The 22,832-nt window shown below is 38.3% G+C and overlaps 1 protein-coding gene across 1 annotated transcript in view; it reads left to right on the forward strand.

Annotated features, from left to right (window-relative positions):
• The window catches only part of MEGF10 (multiple EGF-like-domains 10), a 35,140-nt gene extending 16,886 nt beyond the window's left edge, over positions 1–18,254 (forward strand). Inside the window, exons 7-17 of the mRNA XM_010016821.1 lie at positions 1,551–1,685; positions 2,058–2,186; positions 5,207–5,335; positions 7,001–7,129; positions 9,140–9,268; positions 9,797–10,033; positions 11,081–11,208; positions 11,353–11,476; positions 13,041–13,085; positions 16,955–17,161; positions 18,094–18,254. Of these exons, the coding sequence (XP_010015123.1) occupies positions 1,551–1,685; positions 2,058–2,186; positions 5,207–5,335; positions 7,001–7,129; positions 9,140–9,268; positions 9,797–10,033; positions 11,081–11,208; positions 11,353–11,476; positions 13,041–13,085; positions 16,955–17,161; positions 18,094–18,254 (1,553 nt within the window). The remainder of the gene's footprint in view (positions 1–1,550; positions 1,686–2,057; positions 2,187–5,206; positions 5,336–7,000; positions 7,130–9,139; positions 9,269–9,796; positions 10,034–11,080; positions 11,209–11,352; positions 11,477–13,040; positions 13,086–16,954; positions 17,162–18,093) is intronic.
• The last annotated feature ends 4,578 nt before the right edge of the window (positions 18,255–22,832 follow it).

Below are 22,832 nucleotides of genomic sequence, written 5' to 3' on the forward strand. Positions count from 1 at the left end.
ACAGAATATCTACCCTTCCAAGATTTGTTACAGTTTGTCTGCAGTCTAGCTGCCTTCAGTCTGAATTGTGAGGGAAAGGTGTTCAGAGGAGAGAAATGTGAGTCCTCTGCACTTGGAGGGTAGCCCTGTTTTGAGAGGAGGTCTTCCACAAACAGGGTCAAGAAGCAGATGTAGTAAGGCCAAGTGCTCATAGGCTCTCCAAAAGAGGCTTAAAAGGCAGGAGATGCAATGAAATGATTACTAGAAGGTAGGAGAACCAGAGGAGGGCAAGGTCTTACAGTCTAGGAATGGCAAGATTTCAAGCTGAAGGATGTGATTGCCTATGGCACTGCTAAATCCCACACTAGTGTTGCATTAGTATTCCTTAAGCATTTCTAACTAACTGCAGAAATTATTCTTGCTATCTAATCTCTAATTGCCTAGCAGTTAATCAGTTAATCCAAAGGCAGACTAACTGTAACACTACATATAAAAATGTTCCCTCTGTTTTGGAACTGTGCCTATAACCTGGACAAGAGGCTTCCAGTCCAGTGGCTCTGAGAGTCCCTCTCTGATGTACAGTCTGGAGGCTGGTAAGACAAAAGTCATATGAATAATTTGGATCCCAGTCAGAAAGTGCTTTTTCAGTAAACAGGAAGACCTTTTGGCACTGTTTCACTTGGAAAAGTTAATCTCTCTGGAAAAGTCTGGCCACATAACTTGTATCGAGTGTATAATTAAAAGACTGAATCTTGAATGAAATTAAAATACTGAAAAGATTCCAAGTTAGTTTTCATCAGTGCTAATTGCTGCTGTGAAACAGGTATTTCTCTTGATGCATTACCTAATATTCTAATTTATCAGGAAATAAATGCCAAAAGGGATTAAAGCAACAAAGGAGATTTTATACAAAAGTTTTCTTTTTTTAGCTCCTTTCCCTTCCCCCCACCTAGTGCCTTGAATGTAAGAATTAAGTGAATAACTCTCTATTTCTGCTCTTATGTTCCCTAAAAGTTAGGTGATGCATAGCTGTCAGTACCATGTAATGAGTACAGTGAATACCTAAATGAAAGGATGAATGGAAAACATTTGTGTTTTTCTCAGTGAAGGAATGGCTATTTGTATTCTGACTTAGGAAACACAGAAGTCAAGGTCTAAGATGACCCTAGTCATCTACAGATAAAACTATCCACTCTATTTTTTTTAAATTACTTTTCTTCAAACGTGCTTTAAAAGACATGTTGCAGAGGACATGTAATGTATAGCAAAATACATATATATAGTATACATGCATTTCAAATGTAACTCAAATACAGTGAGGCCTCACAGGTAATAGAATGTCAACAAAATCATTACTAGCTCGAGTATAGTAAACCCTTGAGGAAGACTAGCAAATTTCCTTTTCTCAGTGTAAAGCATGGGACCTTATGGATCATAACAACCACCACTGCAATTCTTGTCTATTTAGAAAGGAGAGCTGATTACAAATCAGGAACTCATGCACTGAAGGGTAGATCACAGCCATATAGAAAATACAGGAAGGAATGGCAATTTGTTCTTTCTGATTCCAGTTTGTTCCCCTGGGTTTTATGGACACCGCTGCAGTCAGACATGCCCCCAGTGCGTACACAGCAGCGGACCCTGCCACCACATTACTGGCTTGTGTGACTGCTTACCTGGATTTACAGGAGCCCTCTGTAATGAAGGTACATGTTGTAATAAAGACTTCATGGGATGCAGACCAAGCACTGTAATAATTTTCATTTCATCATTGGGAAACAATAAAACTAAAAATAGTTTTTGTTTCAGTATGTGTAGCTTATAAATTAGATATCCTAAGCAGGTTTAAGCTGTTTGAACATTTGATCCTGAAGCATAAAACCCATTGTATTCTTGTTTTCATTATTTGTATAATGAGTATGTATAATGGTCTTACCAGAATTTTTAATGCCTTACTTTAACATTATACCAAGCAACACATTTCTTGATCCAAGTACCAGTTGCTTTAATTTGAAATAAAGAAAATACAATCTTGTTCTGATGACTAAGGAGTTCTAATCCTGACAACTTGTTCTCAGTATGTCCCAGTGGCAGATTTGGCAAGAACTGCATTGGCATATGCACCTGTACCAATAACGGAACATGTAATCCTATTGATAGATCCTGTCAGTGTTACCCTGGCTGGATTGGTAGTGACTGCTCTCAGCGTAAGTATCATCTTTTTTTCCTTTATTTTTGAAACAATTATTCAAGGTTTGGCTATTTAAATTCTCTAGTTTTTGGTAAAGAAACACTGTCTAAGTCAGAAAGGAGGACTTCACAGTATATAATGAAGAGATCTAAACTTTTCTGCATTTCATCAGCACTATTAGAAACACATCTGCACTGTGATTTTCCTAAGTGGGCTGGAGCATATGACAGGAAGGGATCAATTTTCAGTCTTCCACTGTCCAAAGAAGAGTTGTAGGGAAGCTGGATGAGATTTGTTTCAGAAGTTGCAGCAAGGGTTACTTTTGCTAGGTAAAAGGAAAAAAAAAAAATCCCCACTGTGTGAGTGGTCAAGCACAGCGATTGTCCACAGAGGCTCTGAAGTCTCTGAGAGGGGCCTGAAAGGCGTTGTGAAGTTACCACTGTTGAAGATCCTTTGATGTTGGACTAGGTGATGCTAGAGGTCTCTTCCAACATGAAAAAGTCTGACTTGATGAATCTTAAATTGAAGAGAGGGTTCTTCACTTGTAGTTTGCTCGTCTGTAATTATTCAGTCTTACCACGGTAAAGTGAAGATACCAGGGCTTGTATTCTCAGGACAATCTTACATATAACGGAAGTATTATTTTACAAATTAGGAGCTGAGGCACTTAAATACAGATTTTTTTTCTTAACACAGTTGCATATAGAGCCACTGACAAGGCTCAGAACAAAGCCAAGATTTTTCAGATACAATTTACTGCTCTGGCTGCAAGATCATCCTTATTCTTGTTAAACATTTGAACATCTTGTTAAGAATTTTTTCCCCATGACTTTTTAAAGTGCTTATAACTTTTTCATGGATATTTTTCTTTCTTCTTTTTATAGATGTTTCACAGATACACATTTTTAGTGTCGTTTCTGCCTCACTCAACTATTGTCTCGGCATGCTAAACTCAGGGACTACTTTGTTACTGATTTAAAAAGGAGAAGGGTAACTTTATTGGTTCATGTTTTATTAAATAATTAGGCACTTCCAGATGCCTTGCTTGGTCTATGCAAATTAATAATGACAGGAAATAAATATCTGAAGCAAAATTCTCACAAGAAGCATATCCAACTCCATAAGGTACCAAAATCCATACAGTCTGGCACACATTGCATGCCAAAATTTCAGCCAAGCCATTTTTATGAATAAAAGAAGCTGTACAAGACCCTGATACGTCAAAATTCAAAAGACATTTTGGTGGGGTTTCCAGGAAGCTGCGTTTCCTAATAACGTGTTTTATATCATTTACGGTTTGACTGGTCCAGGTTAACTGGCTCTGTACCAGTGCAATGTAACATCTGGTCAATTTGGAAAAAAAGCTTTGCTGGCTACATTCTGTGGAGTGATTAGCATGCACAAGTCAATATGATACCAAAATAAATCTTGGGCCTGTTTCTGTGGAAGCCAGTAGCAACAAAGGTCCCTGTTTTTATGGTAAAATAAGTAGGTATTTGGGAGAGTAGCAGAATAGGGGTATTTAGGAGGAGGAGGGACTTACTGAATCAATAACAAGAAAATGGTGCCAGCAATATGAATGGAAGTGTCCATTGAGGCTGTGCTCATGGACCGTAACAGAGGAAGTTTATTTGCTTTGTATAAAGGCCTTTCGTTCACATGGAAAATAATGATTCCATTAATTTCTTTTGGAACCAGCAACCTTTTTGAAACTTCTAACCTTTTGTCTGTATGTGATTTACATTCCTTCTTAGTTGACCACTAATTTCGAACACAAAACAATAATAAAAATCATTATGTGGCACAATTGAAATGGAAAGAACAAAAACCAAACTTAGTATTTTTTTTCAAATACAACATAAGGTATTTCTTAATGAAGAGAAATTTGGGCAAAGAGAACACTTTGCAAAAATACAGCCTACACATAGATGAATCATTATGCAAACATTTAAAAGATCCAGGAAGTTTTGTTGCTGTCAGACAGTCTCTGGACAACCAAATCGGTACACAACAATAAGGAGTTAGCCTTTTTAAACTTAGGTATAAAGCTAAGGCTTTGGTGTCAGAGCTCTTTCTTCTCCCCTGTGAAATACTCGTGTTTTACTTCCATGAAACTATTCTTAGCTTTAACTAAAGAAACAAATGAAAACCTCAGGATGTGAATCCTGATCAGCAGAAAGGGGCTATTCTTAGAGTAACCTTCACACTTAGATATATTCTGACATGAAGAAAATTATCTTTTGCTGTGTATGAATAGTAACTAGCATTTTGGAACCACTTCACTATTCTAATGGCAACACATAGGATCAAATTCATTCACCATGACATTTTCAAAGCAGTCAAAAATCTACAGTAGAATTCTATTTCATAACATGTCCACATGATTGTGAATGAAAAGAAAAATCTCCATTTTATAGATAATTACTTGGGTTTTAGAAGTATTATATTGATCGATGGACCCACAGAAGCAACTGACTTAACGTTATTAATGTATGGTTCTGATTATATGCACCACATTTAGGCATCTGTGTAGAATCTAACAGTGGAAATACAAGAAGTAAGCTTAGTATTGGGTCTAAAGCAATAGGTGTGTCTAAGGCTGTAAGACATGTTTCAGTCATCTCTGTTCTTTCTTCTTCACTTTTGAGGCTTAAAAGGCTTATTCCCTTAATTGTGCTTATTGAACTGTTTGCAGATTAAAAAGTAAGTTGAGAAAGGAAACTTACATGGCTTTCTCTATGCAAAAGCTAGTATGAGTGTCCTAGTTGCTCAGAATCAAGTATGTATCACTGGTTTCTTTCACACATCTAATCTTTTATCTATTTTTCAGTACTTTCTATCTAGACTAAAATGATTCTTCAGTTAAAAAAAACCCCCTGTGACTGTTTTTTTCTCAGAATAGAGCAGCCCAAAAAATGTGTTTGAAAGAAAAGCAAACCCTAAATGAAGCAGTGCTCATATATGAATGTAAGCAGCTCTGTTCATGGGTATCAAGGATCTTTGTCATTTGAGATTAATTGATTAATTGTTTTTTAGCTTGCCCACCTTCCCACTGGGGACCAAACTGCATTCACACCTGCAACTGCCATAATGGAGCTTATTGCAGTGCCTATGATGGGGAGTGCAAATGTACCCCAGGATGGACGGGCCTTTACTGTACACAAAGTAAGTGACTTTCGTTATCCATCCTTAGTCTAAAGTCAGTGACAGAGTTTTTCTTCAGTATTTTCACATTTTAACCATTGATTTCTTCCCATGCTGCTGAACTTTTTTGATACAGAAGATGCAACACATTGCCTCCATGGTTGCAGGGAAGGCCCCTATATAAGCACTGTCAGAGCATTGATCACTACATTTGGGCTCCTTTTTAGCGATCCTTCAGAAGAAGACAACTTTTGGCTGCAGCTAGGCATCCCTGGGGAAGAGTCTGTCATGTGCACACACAGAATGACTTTGACATTCAGAGGCTGCCACTGTGTATGTGTGGTTTGGCTGCAGTCCATAGCACTGATGGTGTCAGTTCTTCAAGCATTCCCCACAGGGTGGGATGATGGTACCATTTGATTTCTTCCCTCTCTGAAACCTCCCCGGGAAGTGCTCTAGTAGCAGGGACCTGATGACCAAGACTGTAAGATAACACATTGCTGACTGAAGCCGTAAGAATAGCTTCTAGCCTGGCTGTGGCTGTGGCCTGCTGGGGTACAGTCCCTGTTGTCACTGCAAAGTGATCACGCAGTACATGTTGTATCTCTAACTGCTATCTCCAGGAGCAGTTGCAACAACAGCTCTAGCTCAGCACCTGTAATTCAGACACTGATAAAGCTATTTTATTTGGAATTTAGAAACTTAACTTCACTAGACTCTAATGTTATAATTTTTAAATTTTCTTCATGTAATTAATACACTAATCTGATTTCTCCCCCCCCACCAAGAACTTTTCATTAAAATTAAAATGGCTGTAGGTGTATGGCACTCATTGTATGTTGGGTAAGAGTTCATATGACGTTTGGGAAGTAATCATTTATTAGAGATAGATATTGATAAAGTTGGCTTCTTTATCACATTACAGCTTCAGTTTGGTTTACCTTCAATCCAGGCACCCCTAATGTCTGTAATCTGTACACAACTGTTACCTTTGAACTCAAGAAAAGTAAGACTGCTGTGTTTTGCATTCATTTCTTAAGTACACTTTTTCATATAATCAGAACTCTTCTTTTTCCAGTGAATAATGTCATAATGGCAGGAAATAACAGATATATTATATGGCCATATGGATGCAGTTCAGGAAGACATTCACTATACTGGTTCAGATGTCAGCTATCATGGTTATTTTGCTTCCTGCTGGTGAATAATGATCTCTCTGTGGCAATATGTCTTCTTCATGCTGAAACAGTATCTTGGCAAGGAGCTGAGATACAATATGTTATTATTTTTATTTTTTTATGTTTCAATGTCAACTGTGCAAAAATATGTCCAAGGGTTCATTTATCACTGAATAGATTCCCTGCTCTGGTTCACAAACTGCCCTCTTTCTCCTTCTTCAAATATCTTCTTAAAACCATTTCTTTGAAGAGACCTTCTTGCTGCCTTCTTCTGAACATCTGCTGTCTGTGCAATCTCCCAACCTCATGTTTATGTAGTTTTTGCCTAATATGTATTTTAAACCACTTAAAATAGGGTAGGTCTTGACCTATTATGTTTATAGAATGCCATGCTGAATAGCGGGGCTGTAGGTATGACTTCTCAGTAACATACTTAACCAGGATATTTGCATTTTATTTCCAGAGCAGTTGTTTCACTCCTTTTCCCCTACCCCTTCTTGTATTGCAGGATGTCCTCTAGGGTTTTATGGGAAGGACTGTGCACTGATATGCCAGTGTCAGAACGGAGCTGACTGTGACCACATCAGTGGGCAGTGCACCTGCCGCACAGGGTTCATGGGGAAGCATTGTGAGCAGAGTGAGTAGGGATGGGAATTGTCCAGGCATGATAGCAAATATTAAACCCTGAGCTGACCCTGTGTTGTTTTGGCAGGTGTTGTGATACAACCTCTTCAGTTCAGTGGGAATTTTCATGGGGAAAGAGCCTCAGGAGTTGAGCCTAAGCTTTTGCCAAACAGATAAAAGCCTGCAGAATTAGTTATTAAGACTGATTATGATTGGAATGGCTGTTTCTTTCAATTTATAGCTACGTGTAAGAGGCATTTGTACTGCAGCGTAGTTGCTTTGGACATAATGCTAAAAAACCCCCAACAACTCTGTCATGTAACAAATGAATCCAAGTAATTGTCATTAGCATAAACCACAATGAAAACTAGTAGAGAAGTAAAGAAGTACATCAATCCTAGAGGATAAAATTAATCTTTACAATGTTGTTTTATAGAACAATTTGATGATAAAAGCATAATAGATGGCATTTTGTTTTCATATGTGTGTGATTCTTTACCCAGGAAAAACATGAATAACGCCACTGACATCAATGGTGTTACAGCGTGGTACAATATTAGAAGAATAATCAGGCTGTTGGCCCTACTTTTGCTAATGCTACAGAGTGGTGCTCCCACACTTCATGCATTATACTGCAGTTCAAAGCAGTCCATTCAACCTGCTATGTTATAAAAAGTAATTTTGAATACTTCAGCAAATCTAGCTTTATAATTAAGTTTTATAGATTTTATACCTTATAATATAATTTGATAATGACTTAATGCTATTAAACTAAACATTTCTGAATTTCTGAATTTGCATTAAAGTTTTAAAAACGGACTTTTCATTCCAATTCAGATTTCAAAATGCCAAAATACATTATAGTGTGATGGGTTTTGCCTAGCCATTGTCCTCAGTACTTATAACATTGTTTTGTATTATATATAAATATGTAATTTATATATTATATATGTTATATATACGAGTATACCCAAGAGAAGGAGAAGGTATATAGGCATGAAATTTCAATTGAGTCTAGATTTACCAAGACAGTAAGAATATTTATCTGGCACCCACTGTGTTACATTGTCTTGTAAATTATTCTAAATTAGAAATACATAAAAGATTAGTTAGATTCTTTTAAAGATAAAAACCAAATTAATATAGTTACAAACTCCTGAGAGATTTCAGAAAATTGAACCTCAGAAGGTGAAGAAATACCACAAATTCCTCAAACCATCAGCACTACAGTAATGCAACAAGCCACACACTAACAGAGGTAGTAGTATAGAAGAAATAATTTTTATCAGTGTAGGATAATTCTCTATCATGCTGATTACATGATGTAGAAGACACTTTGATCAGTAACTAAGTATTATATTGAAGTCATTCTGCACGAGAAAAAAATAATGTAAAACTCTTCCAATGAGCTTATTTTTCATAATTTGCCGTTTTTCTCCTGTAGGTTGTTTCTCAGTGTATACATTGTAGTACCAAAGTATGTTGCTCTTTCACCACATCAGCACATCTGTCATATGACATAACACCAGCCAGATATCTGGCTCCACTCATATGATTATGTGATATTTCAAAAAGGGATCTGAGTAACTTGTTAGACTTGACGTTCTGGTGTAAAACTGGCACTTTGTTGTCAGCTTAAAGAGTCTTCAACCTTTTAAATCTTGCGGTTTACATTTGTTTGTTTGGGGCAGGGGTAAAATTTTGTTGTTGTTTTGTTTTATTTTATTTTATTTTATTTTGTTTTCTTTCTTAATTGCATTGTTTCTGCGACAGCAACATTACATGTAAAAGAAAATCATTTCTGAATACAATCTATTTTCCCATGCATGCACACCTATACAGAGAGGACCTCTTAAGAACATCTTTTTAGGTGTACTACTAATAACACATTGCCATCTGCTGGCCATGTACAAAACCGTATGAGGTTAGAAATAAATGACAGCGTGTAAGGTGCTGTAGATCTGTAATACCAAAATATTTAAGAAGTACTATGTCTGATGTTTATTTGCACAATTTTGTGCAGAATGCCCTCAAGGCACGTATGGGTATGGATGCCGGCAGATATGTGACTGTCTGAACAACTCAACTTGTGACCACATCACAGGAACGTGTTACTGCAGCCCAGGCTGGAAAGGGGCCAGGTGTGATCAAGGTAAAACCTTGATGGAATAAAATTATTGTAATTGTTTTATATAAAACTTGGATTAACACATTAAATGCCATATCCGTATCATTCATTAAATTAACCTGATAAGGCTTGTGTGTTTAAATAGTCCATTCTATTAAATTATACATGTTCTGTAGATTTTTTTAAGTATTAGATGCCTCAGTGATAGTTTGTTGGAGCAAAGCATTCAAGCGTAGATTTCATAAAATGTATTACAGTGCTGTGCTGTACAAAGCTGCTGATAGAGCATGTGCTTTACCTGCTCTCTGCTTTTGCCTAGCAAGTGTTCTTACTTTTTCAACTCCATGAAAACATCTGTTTCAATGAAGAAAATGAATGCTTTTCCTTAAGGCTAGGATTGTCTTCGTATTGGTTTCTGACATAGTTCTATTTTGGCATTATTAAATGCAGTTAAATTAGCAAAAGGGTTTAGAAGTGAAATACTGTCTTCTGCTTCTGACACATAAGCCTCTGAATTTATGCCACATATTTTCATTTCTTCTTGTATTTCAGCTGGTGTAATTATAGTGGGAAACTTGAACAGTTTAAGCCGTACCAGTACTGCCATCCCTGCTGATTCTTACCAGATAGGGGCTATAGCAGGCATCATTATTCTTGTCCTGGTTGTGCTTTTCCTGCTAGTGCTGTTCATAATTTACAGACAAAAGCAGAAAGGAAAAGAAACAAATATGCCTGCAGTGACCTATACCCCTGCTATGCGGGTCATCAATGCAGATTATACCATTTCAGGTAAGTGATATTTAGAGCAGGGTTTTCTCTCTGTCTCTTGATCTTGTGCTTTTTTAGCTGAGCTCTGAAATGGTCCATCTGTGTGCCCCTAATGGGGCTTAATTGTGCATGTTTCACATTTTGCATTAGCAAGGGCTGCTGTGAGCAGGAATATACTTGATTTCAAAAAGGATGTCTACAGTTCTGCCTCGGAAGCTTTCCTGGAAACAGAGGCAGGGGGGAGTTTCCCTCTTTAGGAAGAGGAAGACTGAGACACTGCTCTCAACTGCCTTTCACAGGAGAGAAGCCCCTCAGACCACACTGACAGCAGTGCAGGCGAACTGGCACACGGGACCAGTGGAATGCAATGGTAGACTTGTGTGCTTACCTTTCAGCTATCACAGACAGTTCACTTGAGGTCAGAATGAGTCTGTGCCAGCATCTGTAGCTGCTTATTTTGTTCTGCATCATAGTCTTGTATCTCTGCTTTTGAAACTATGAACGTGGCTTAACCTGGTAATATACGTTAACTGTAAGGAACAAGTGACCATACACCTTGCTGTATTGTGTAATATTTTGAACCCTCAACTGTTTTTTCTGCATTAAAAAGTGGAAGTATGGACATTTCTATTCCTCTTTGACTATTTTTAAACAGCATTGAGAAGTATGGCAAAAAATATTTTCTACTCCCAACAGCTTGAATACAGAAAGACCGTTACAGCTGTAGAAAATCAGGATTTTACATTAGCTGTGGCAAGATTCTGCAGAGAGGCAGATAGCAGAGTAGCTCAAGTTTAAAACGAATTAAAAGAACGAGCAATGCTCCTGAAACAGGAGTTTTCAACGTATGAAAGTGCATGTGAGTTGGGATGGTACATGAAACTTCAGGCAATGACTAGTCAGTTACTATCTCTAATTTCTTCAAATGGATGCAAGATTTTTAAACTTTTTTTTTTACAAGAAACTAAATCAGATTCTGAAATCAGTACAGTACTGTCAAAAACATACTCTGAGAAAGAAATGGCATGTTATTTTTACTTGTTAATTTTTCTTTCTTTTCTGTTTCAGAAACCATTCCTCATGGTAGTGGTGGAAATGCAAACAGTCACTATTTCTCTAACCCTAGTTATCATACTCTAACTCAATGCACCACCCCACCTCATGTCAACAACATGGACAGGCTGACCCTGGCAAAGGTAAAGCATAAAAATCTGGATCTTTCTGTGTAAATGAACCTTTGGTTTGCTTCCCTAATGTTTCCTGTTTAGTTTTACTTTCCCTGATTATCACCTGGAAATTAAGCAACTTTAGTTTCTATTACATGTCTGTCTTTGATACAGGCAAAAAACAGCCAGCTGTTTGTGAACCTTAAAAATGTGGAACCTGGAAAACGAGGCAACATCATGGACTACACAGGGACACTGCCAGCAGACTGGAAACATGGTGGCTACCTCAATGAGCTTGGTAAGAACAAAAAAAACCAGTAAGGAGAATATGAATGTTACTTACTGTGTTTGGGATGGATTGAAAAACAGTGATGTTTTCCTGGTTCTCCACTTAGTGTAATACTAGGCTTGTAAGACTGTGTGTGAGGTTCAGGGTCATGGATTTGACTTTCCGTTAAGGCAGCATCCTTAGATACAAAAAGTAACTCCTTTTGAGGAACAGTGAATCAGGCACAGCAAATCAGTCTGACACCCAGTGGAGACAAGATGTGCAAAATAAAAAGATTTGCTTATTAATTATTTCCATAAAATAATGGGTATTGCACAATAAGGATCTGCTTTTTGTACAACTTTTACATTGTACAAAAATTACATATTATTAAATAAATTAGTGGTTGCATATATCCTTTTTTTTTTAATCCTCACCAAATGGAATCAGTGCTTTTTTTAAAGTAGTTTCTCATCATCTGAGCTGCTTCAGATGTAAATTCTAGGAGCATCTTCCCAGCTAAGCCTGTTTGCTAAGGACAGAGCACTGTCCTTAGGAAGAACAGTTCCCAAGAAATGACAGTTGCAGTATTCTGCCTTATGCTATCTTTTGCTGTCTTTTCCTCCTCTCCCAATTTCATGCATTCCAAAAAGGCTGGATTGCTCTGACTGTATCTCTGACCAGTGAAATCTTCAAAGGAACTTTCAGTGCCCATACAATGTAGCTCATTTAATTTACCTTTACTACTGGTCGTTGTCAGTATCAGAGTCTAGGAATCAGAAAAACAGTATGCAACATTATTTTTTTCTCCGCTCTTTGCCAGTCTTGGTCTAACCTCAAGTCAGGGATCTTTTAGAAAAGGTTTTCAGTTACAATGCTCAGTGTGAACTTTACACTTTCTTGCAGCATTTGTACTAGCACTTAAGACTCCTATAGTGGCTGTGGCTAACCCACTGCAGTAGAACTTGAGTAACACAGAGATTCTAGAGTACTGGATGAATGGTGATACTATGTTTGTTTTCTAGAAGGTAAAATGGGATTACTTGGGTAACTCTAGGCCAGTGACTTGGGCATTAGTCTCAGTAAAAACAACAGAATAGCTGACATGAAATCTAGTAAATAAAGATGGGGCAGGAATAAAATTAATTGGTTTAGGTCTCCTCAAGTAATATGATTTCATTCTTGGAATCTATAAATTTTTCTATAGAGCTATTGTATAGATAAAATTATTTTAGGCTTTTGTAAGGCTTCTAGCATAGTACCACAATACAACCTAGCTAAAAAATTAGGTTCATACAAGAGTAACTGGGGAAACCTAATGGCCTGTGGCATACATGAGGTTGAACTAGTTTATTCAATGGTGCCTTATGGCCTTAACCACTTTCCCTGTTCAGAAAACTACTGTTTGAAAGCGTGCAAGCAAGTAGTAACAATGCTTCTGTACCCCTATAGAGGGCAGTTTCACAGGGCTCATAAAAGAATTATTCTGCTGAGGCAGAAATCAGTCCCAAGGCAATTTAAAAAGCTTTAGAAGTTGTTACCTAATCACTTTTCTCTGATTTTAAAACTACTCTGTTTGTGTTGTTTTTCTTAGGTGCTTTTGGACTTGATAGGGGATATTTGGGAAAGTCCCTGAAAGGTGAGGTGATTTTTCTGATACATTTTCGTGAATGATGTAGACATTCAGTTTACTTTTCTAAGTTATCTTTGGTTTCTGTGTGAAGAGAATATAAAATAATTTTGGACTAAATTATTCCTAGACACTTAATCAATGCATTATTTTTTTAATTTTTTTTTTTTCTTTTGATGGGAAGGTTTGAATAAAGTAAAATAAAATCCCGCCCCCCCAAAAAACAATCAAAAAACAAAACAACAAGCCAAGCCTTTTAAAGTCCCCTATGTGTCACATACACCAAATGTTTCTCTAATGGCTGAGTCAAAAATGGCTCTATTTTAAATAGACAGCAGAACACGGATGGTCCTTGAATTCAGCCTAGTGAGCCGGGTAAGGATGCATGCTACCTCTGATAAAGAGCTTTAAAGGAGATACAATTCCTCTTGCAACTGGTATGGTAGGACTGCATGACTGCAAGCCTGCAGGGCTTCATCACATTCACTGCAGGCCTTTGGAAAGGGTATGAAAAAATGAATAGAGAGGAATTAAAAGCTTCAGAAATTCAGGGTAATGATGGTATTTTTATCTTTTAAATTACCTGGTTTTCTTGTAAGACTTCATAATGAACCATACTGGTGTGTTTCACTATTTTTGTTACATGATTAAGGTATGCCAAGGGTGACTAGAATTGCGTGGATATCCAGAAAATGAAAAAAGTGTAGCTAAGTGTTAATATGAATAGTGAGACAAAATATGTAGACAAAGAGCAGCTGGTTTGTCACCTTGTGTATAATACTGGACACCTGAGCTGAAGGAATGGCTTATTATAACCGACATTTCCTGGATTTGGGTCACAACAACCCCATACAATGCTACAGGCTTGGGGAAGAGTGGCTGTAAAGGTGCCCGGCAAAAAAAGCCCTGGGGGTGCTGATTGACGGAGCTGAACATGAGCAGCTTGTGCCCAGGCAGCCAAGGCGGCCAACGGCATCCTGGCCTGTATCAGCAATAGTGTGTCCAGCAGGGCCAGGGCAGTGATCATCCCCCTGTACTGGGCACTGGTGAGGCTGCACCTCAAATCCTGTGCTCAGTTCTGAGTTCTCAGCTCCTCACTACGAAAGAGACATTGAGGTGCTGGAGTGGGCCCAGAAAAGGGCAACAAAGCTGGTGAAGGGCCTGGAGAACAAGTCTGATGAGGAGCGGCTGAGGGACCTGGGGGTGTTTAGTGTGGAGAAGAGAAGACTCAGGGGGAACCTTGACGCTACGACTACCTGAAAAGAGGATGTAGTGAGGTGGGGTAGGTCTCTTCTCTCAAGTAACAAGCAATAGGACAAGAGGAAACACCCCCAAGCTGCACCAGGGGAGGTTTAGATTGGATGTTGGGTAAAATTTCTTCTCAGGGAGGGTGATCAGGCATTGGAACAGGCTGCCCAGGGAAGTGGTGGGATCACCATCCCTGGAGGTACTTAAAAGATGTGTAGATGCGATGCTTAAAGATACTGTTTAGTGATGGACTTGGCAGTGCTGAGTTAACACTCGATGAACTTAAAGGTCTTTTCCAACCTAAACAATTCTATGATTTTATGATTAAGAGAAGCCCAATTAAAAATATATTAAAGCAGTCAAAAAGTTAAGCACCTACCCACTGACAGGTTCACCAGAGTTGGCTTCATGCTGCATATTCAGAGTCAGGGACAAGCTGAGAAAGCCTCAGCTCTAAAGCTTAAATAACACAGCGTATCACAGAACAACACAGAAAACAAAGGAACACAGACACCACAAAATCTCTTCCCAGCATAAGAAAACACATGTTCTCTTAAACTACAGTTATCTGTTCTTCAGTTGAATCCTGAAATAACAAGCCACCTATTGTTTTCTTTTCACTTCCCCTGTGTGTACCTTACAGACACTTTTAAGAAGCTGGTTACTCTTTCAGTGTGGCCTCATACTTAAATTCTCATGAAATCATAGAATCATGGAGTTCCAACCCCCCTGCCATAGGCAGGGATACCCCACACTAAACCATGTCGCCCAAGGCTCTGTCCAGCCCGGCCTTGAACACTGCCAGGGATGAAGCATTTATTTAGACAACCTGCTCAAGTGCCTTACCACCCTCACAGAAAAGAACTTCTTCCTTATATCTAACCTAAACTTCTCCTGTTTAAGTTTAAACCCATTACCCCTTGTCCTATCCCTACAGTTCATAATGAAAAGCCCCTCCCCAGCATCCTAGTAGACCCCCTTCAGATATTGGAAGGCTGCTGTGAGGTCCCCACTCAGTCTTCTCTTCTCCAGGCTGAACAGCCCCAACTTTCTCAGCTTGTCTTCATATGGGAGGTGCTCCAGCCCCCTGATCATCCTCGTGGCCCTCCTCTGGACTTGCTCCAACAGCTCCTTGTCCTTCTTATGCTGAGCACACCAGACTTGCACACAATACTCCAAGTGAGGTCTCATGAGAGCGGAGTAGAGGGGCAGGATCACCTCCTTTGACCTGCTGGTCATACTTCTTTTGATGCAGCTCAGGACACAGCTTTCTGGGCTGTGAGCACATGCTGAAGCCGGCTCATGTTCAGTTTCTCATCAATCAACACCCCCAAGTCCTTCTCCACAGGGCTGCTCTGAATCTCTTCTCCACCCAACGGGTGGCTGTGCCCGGGATTGCCCCGACCCAGGTGTAGGAGCTTGCACTTGTCTTGGTTAAACTTCATGAGATTGGCATTGGCCACTTCACAAGCATGTCTAGGTCCCTCTGGATGGCATCCCTTCCCTCCAGGGTATCAACCGAGCCACACAGCTTGGTGTCGTCGGCAAACTTGCTGAGGGCGCACTCAATTCCATTGTCCATGTCACTGACAAAGATGTTGAACAAGACAGGTCTCAACACCAATCCCTGAGGGACACCACTTGTTACTGTTTTCCAACTGGACATTGAGCCATTTACCATAACTCTCTGCGTGTGGCCATCCAGCCTGTTCTTTATCCACTGAGTGGTCCATCCATCAAATTGATGTCTCTCCAATTTAGAGACAAGGATGTTGTGCACGACAGTTTGGAATGCTTTGCACAAGTCCAGGTAGACAATGTAACTGCTTTGCCCCTATCCATCAGTTTCATAGCCTCATCATAGAAGGCCATCAAATTGGTCAGGCAGGATTTGCCTGTCACCAACCACCTTATTGTCTTTCATGTGCCCTAAAATGGTTTCCAGGAGAATCTGCTTTATGATCCTGCCAGGCATAGAGGTGAGAATGACTGGTCTGTAGTTCCCTGCGTCTTCCATTTTGCCCTTCTTGAAAATGGGGGTTACATTTCCATTTGTCCAGTTGTCGGGAACTTCACCTTGACTGCCATGATTTTTCACATGTGATGAACAGTGGCTGAGCAACTTCATCGTCCAGCTCCCTCAGGATCCACGGATGGATTTCATCAAGTCCCATGGGCTTGTGCACGTTCAGGTTCCTAAGATCAAACTGGCCATCCTTAACTTCACCTTATCATTTACCCAGACATTGCTATTGGGAACAGTCTTAGATCACTTAATTTAATAGTGTCCTGAGTTTAGCAATTAGAAAGGCAAAAAGTAGTCTGAAGTTCCTATTAAAAACTGATTCTACACATTTCGTGTAGTTAATTCTGGCTACTATTTTAACGAGAACTGAAGGTTCTCAGACCTTGTAAAAGAAATTTCCTGCTGGCAAGAGCAAGCCCATAAAAGAGCACAGCAGTAGAGGTACTTTGCTGTATAACAATTTTGAAGTGTTATGACTGGTTTCCACTTAAATAGTCTTTTCTGAGTGACTTTTTTGAACTCAGAATTAAAGAATGCCCTGGTTAGCAGCAATGTCCATAGTATGCAGCATACTTGAGAGAACAGTATGTTTTTCTTTTTGCAGATCTAGTGAAGAACTCAGAATACAATTTAAGTAATTGCTCATTAAGTAGTTCTGAGAACCCGTATGCTACTATAAAAGACCCACCAGCTCTTGTACCAAAAAGTTCAGAATGTGGATATGTTGAAATGAAGTCACCAGCACGCAGGGACTCCCCATATGCTGAGATCGCTGGCGCTGCTTCAGCCAACAAGAATGTTTATGAAGTTGGTAAGTACAAAATCTACTTCTAGATGTTGGAAGGTTAAGAACAAAGAACACAGGATTTTTATTCTGTGAATGAGTTTAAACAGAACACATGAAAAATCATTGAAAAAAAAAAAAGAAAAAAGATGATGCATTCAGATTCTGTTTTCTGCTCAAAAGCTGTAACAACAGTCTCATTCTTTTGAGATAAGCAGTATGATTCACAAGAACAGGGTTTGAAATACCTTCAGCTCTGTTCTAGAAGTAGCTCTGAATTTCCCTGGTTTGAAAGCCTTTCTTTAAACAAAAGCATAAAATAAGCTTAGCATTTGATTGCAGTATAATTCAACTCTAGATTAGGCTGTCAAGTACTGAATACAGCCGGGTTAAGTTTATGGGAGGAATAGCAAAGATGTGTGTCCTCCCCTTGGACAATAAAAACAGCATCTTCACCCACAGGCGTAGTATTTCACTGATATGGGCCCGATCTAGCTATTGTTTTAGTATAGTTACAGAAAACTTTGGGGTCGCGTGGAACAGTAGTAATCCTAACGGTGTTTCTAAGGATTTTTATAAAATCTTGAATAAAAGTTAGTGGGTTTTTTTGGGAGGGTTTTGTTTGGTTTTCTTGGTTTTTTGATTTGTTTGTTTGTTTGTTTGTTTTTTTAGTTTGTCCACACACAAAGGACAGATGCTGGTCCACTTGCTTCTGTCAGTAAATATACTCATGGCAGGGCCCTGTTGCAAGCCCAAAGGTGTATCTTACTTTAAAGCCCAAACCCCTGAACATCAACCTTTGTTTTTACACCTGTATTTCAGGATTAAGCATGACAAGGAATCTCTATATTGTTGCAGAAAGGAGAGGATATTTTTTAATGTGAACTGAAATGAAATACAGTGTTTGCCTTCTCTTTGCCACTTCTGGTATTAAAAGTATGTGCTCTCTTTTATCACAGAACCTACGGTGAGTGTTGTCCAGGGAGCATTCAGCAGCAGTGGACGTTTCAACCAGGATCCTTATGATCTTCCAAAAAACAGCCATATTCCATGTCATTATGACTTGCTACCAGTTCGAGATAGCCCCAAATCCTCTACGAAAGGGGTCAGCAGTGAATGACCCCAAAAGCTGATGTGTAGCACAGTGGGACTCTGAAGGGGCAAAGTGGCATGGTTGTGCTCCTTCCTCTAGTTTACCATCATATTTGCCTCCTAATCTGTCCAGCAGACAACTGCTGTACATTAAGCAGAATCTCAACATGAGGTTTGTATTGTGTATAAAAGTGACAGATGGACAAAAGCCACACACTGGGGATCCTGATCATTCTTTTTTTCATGGCAGTAAATTTTATAGAAACAGGAATGCAACACATTTATACTGAAATATACTGGCTTAAAAATATTAGTTTGCAGATCAGTTTTGATAACAACCTCTTTCAACAACTTTATATAGACTTCATGTTTGTCACATTTCAGAGTAGAAATACTCCCAGGACACTGCAATTTACCAAATACCACTTCATTTAGGTGATCTGATTCACTAGTTATGTAGAAGAAAAAACTGCCTTGCCAAATTTTGCCTTCCATTCTGATCGTTAGTCAAGACATATTAAGAGACAAGATCTGATGGGGATAAGTAACCACAATTCTGCAGTTGTTTGGGAAATCCACCATTACACTTTTTTGTCCATTACTGGTGGCGGGCATACCATGCTTGAATAGTTTTGCAGATAAAATCATTGCATACACCAATATTACATGCTTCAAGATCTCTTGGTACTGCAGCACCAGTCTTCAACGAATCTTTTGCTACTGTTCGTATATTGCAGTCCTGACCACTGTTTCTACCATACACAACAAATAATCTATAACATATCAGTTATTACTTCATAAATATGTAACTTAAATCAGTTTATTTTTGTCACCATGGACTGATTATGTAAGGAGTGGACAAAGGTGATGACTGCTGTAAATCTTAACTGCAAGGAAAGGTTTACATTTTATAAACAGGTAGTAATAATGACTGTAATATAGAATAAAAATAGTAAAGTGTTCTGATTTTTTTTCTTAGAAATAACTAAGCAATCTCTGTGCATATTTGCTCAAAAGGCACCTTTTCTTTTTTATAGTTGATGTAGGGAAACACATGCTTAAGCTGGTCTTTTGCATTGCTAATAACGTACTTCCCATTCTTCATTAACTTGTGTCTCCATTTTTACGCTGCGTGTCTGTTTTTAGTGATCTAGATTGTAAAAATATTCTACCGTGTGTCCATTTCTTTTGCATTTTTGCCAGCTGGCCTTTATTTTATCTGGTTATAGACACCTCTGGGCAGGAGGAAAGGATTAGAGTAAGAATTCATGTCATACTGATCTCTGACAGAGGTAGCTAGCATAGTAGTTTAACTTAATGAATTAATTGGGGGAAAACCCAAACCAACAAGGTGTTTTTATTGAGGATAATAACAAGAATGCAGAAGAAAAGTGAAAAACAGTCCCTCTGTGAAGTTTAGTATATTCTGTTGACTATATGGATGGAGACAATCTTTCCAAAAGGCTCCTTTCTCTCCCTTCAAAAGAGTCTGTTTTTTTAAGTGCACAATTCAGTGGAAATTAAATTTGCCAAGGTGTTCATCTATTGAGAGAAAACTGTTGCCCAGACACATCATCCTAAAAAAAATAGTGGTTGATATAGGCTGGACTTTCTCTTTCAGTGGAAAGTTATCTTTAGAAACCTAAAAATGATGTCGCAATATTACTTTCAGCTGCTGCTGTTATCAATGATGCTACCTGCTAAACATGGTTGTAACATTACCCCAGCAAGCTTTTCCACTCTGCCCTGGTGGTAACTCTCTAGCTTCTTGTGAATAGCTTGTCCTGGGGGTTGGCATATTTCTAGCTGATGAGGAAAGGACACAAGTGGTTGTATCATATGGCATATAATGGGAAGCACTAGTCCTCTTTCTGCGTTGGGGTCGCATGTTGGCACATGAGACCTGTGATAATAACGACAAGAAAGGCGGTCAATAGGTTAAGAGTCTGGTGTTTGTGCTGCCCAGCTTAGTACAGGGAGTGCCACAACAATTTTTACTGTTACATCTGGACTGTAATACAGTCTGAGACAAAGAATTATCACTATTGTGACAGCATTGATATATTCCTAAAAAAATCACAACCAGTTGCCTTTGGAATACTAAATGCAACAGAGGATCAACTGGAAGAAAAATTGGGAAAAAAAATCGGATTATTATTTTTGTTTTTTTTAAAAGGAACCCCAGAGCTGAAATGGAAATACAGTTTGCTTTTAGTTGTTGTCACTGAAGTGGTGACAAATGAGAGATCTGCAACTGAAGACATCATTGTGGATGTGCCCAAGCCTGAGAATGTATATGCCTGCATGAAGTGCACCGTGACATTCTTGGTTCTTTCTGGCCACGAGCACTGGCTGTTTTGCAATTCCCTGGGCATTTCTGATGTATCTTTGGAATAAATAATTTGATTATCTTTGCATTTTGCAAGTACAGAAATTAACTACAATATTTCAAAAGCCAGTTACCATTTAATTCCTATGTAAGGCAAAAGTATTGATTTGGTTTGTGTGCATATAGATAACATGTAAGAGCTACTGGTATATACACGTGTTTGTACCGTATGAAACGGACTTTAAAATAAAACCTTTCTTCTCTGAAACCATGAATAGCAAATGCTGTATTTAGCAATTGTGAGCTCAAAAAACTTATTTTCTTCCTCTGTGTAAAATTTGGAGACCACAGATAATCTTCATAATATAAACAGTTCCTTTTTTATATGAAAAAGTGAAAAGCTGAATAAATTACAATTGTTTGTAAATTTCCAGTATGTCACATATCCTCAAGTGATATATTCAGCCAAATATTCGTGAAAACAGATGAGTTTCTGATAATTTTGCCTATTTTGTATGTTCTAAATATACACATTACCAAAGTCTGCCTTTCTATTTGTGGGTAAAAACTCCTGCTGTGTAGTCAGCATTAAGCAATGCCTGTATATATCTGAGCAGGATTTACAATACATACTGGTCAAGTAAACGACTCGTGAATTTACTTCAGTGAATGATTGTTGGTAGACACTCAGAAAACAGACTGCCTGTAGGGGTAATGTATTCTTGTTAAATGGTGGCAGTGTATCATTCCAAAGGAAAAAAAGTGCATGGGACTCGCATTAGCAATCCTGCTGTCTCCTGTATGGCTAGGGTGTATACTCTGCTGTCAATTTAAGATAACCCCAACTCAATCCTCATGACTGACACACAGCCCTTTTTGTACTGCAGTATGCTCTTCAGAGACCTTAAATATCTCTGAGCATGCACACTATACTGTCGTGGATACAATAATTTTAACAAACACCATCTACTGCGAGAATTGGCTTCACCACAGACAGTAATGGAAAGAGATGCCTCACCTCTATATATTCACATTACAATGAGAAACAGCATTGAAAATGGAGATAACTACCCCTTAACAACTTGTTATCAGTTTAATGAAGTGCACAATGCTGCACAAAGTTAATAGCTGGTTTTAAAGTAAGTAGCGAGTATAAACTTTAGGTTTTAAATAATTTAGGCATATTAATCTGGTAATTTAGAAGCATTGTGAACGTAAAAGCTTTTTACTATATCAAAGATTTTTAATCAATCACAACACACTGTTACGCATAAAATTTGTCCTTACCTTGATGTACCCAGAAACTCCCATTAATTTTAATTGGAGATGTACATGCATCTTACAGGGGAAAGATTTTGTTGTACTCATACATTCTGTTGAGACAATCTGCAAAGTCAAGTTTATACTAAAGTGAAGTTGGGATAAAATAAAAGCGGGAAACATGTTATTTAAAATATACTGAATTTTTCAAGTACTGTGACTTCAGTTGAATTTTTTATTAGGTATGTGTCCAAATAATAATCCTTAAACTGAAGGTCTAAAGTCCAGACTAAAGAATACAGAGCTAATTTTGACAAAAATGCTTTATATTAAAGACTATACATATAGTAGTTAAAATTACTAAAGACAAATGGGTGCATGCTTATTAATTAATGTACAGAAAATCATGTAATTTGGTGCATTCATACTAGTGCTAGAGCACTGAACCTAACTCTTCTATGTTCAGTTTTTTAGCCCACAAGACTTCACTTTGATATGATTGAACTGTAATGTATTTTTAAAGAAAACCTATCAAGTATGCTTGGCTTTTTTTCTTAGCTGTAACAAAAAAGTGTTTTGTTGTGAAAATATATCTATTTTCCAAAGATGACTGATGTTCATCATTCTGCCCTTCACTACCATTTATTTCACTTCACATACCTGTAGGTTAATGTAATAAAGTTTCTAATGAAAGAAATACTTTGAAATTTTTCTTTTGTTTTCCATTTCCTTAGGATGGAAATAGTATGGGAAATACAGAAAATGTTATCCTTGCCCATGCTGGACCACCAAATAATGTATTTTATTTTCCTTCTTGTAGAAAGCAAGTAGTTTATGAGATGCTATGCAGAAGATCAAGGCTGATACTGAACTATGGAACTTCTGTGATTACTGTCTGTTCCTGCAGGAATTAATTATATAAACAGGGTAATGCTTTCAAGCCTGTCCCTTGAATGCTTAAAAGTTTTAACCTTGAGAAAGATGGAGACCTGGGTTGCCAAAAGCAAAGCATTTTCC

This window comes from Nestor notabilis, unplaced genomic scaffold, assembly GCF_000696875.1.
Source record: "Nestor notabilis isolate BGI_N333 unplaced genomic scaffold, ASM69687v1 scaffold10016, whole genome shotgun sequence".
Taxonomy (NCBI): Eukaryota; Metazoa; Chordata; class Aves; order Psittaciformes; family Psittacidae; genus Nestor; species Nestor notabilis.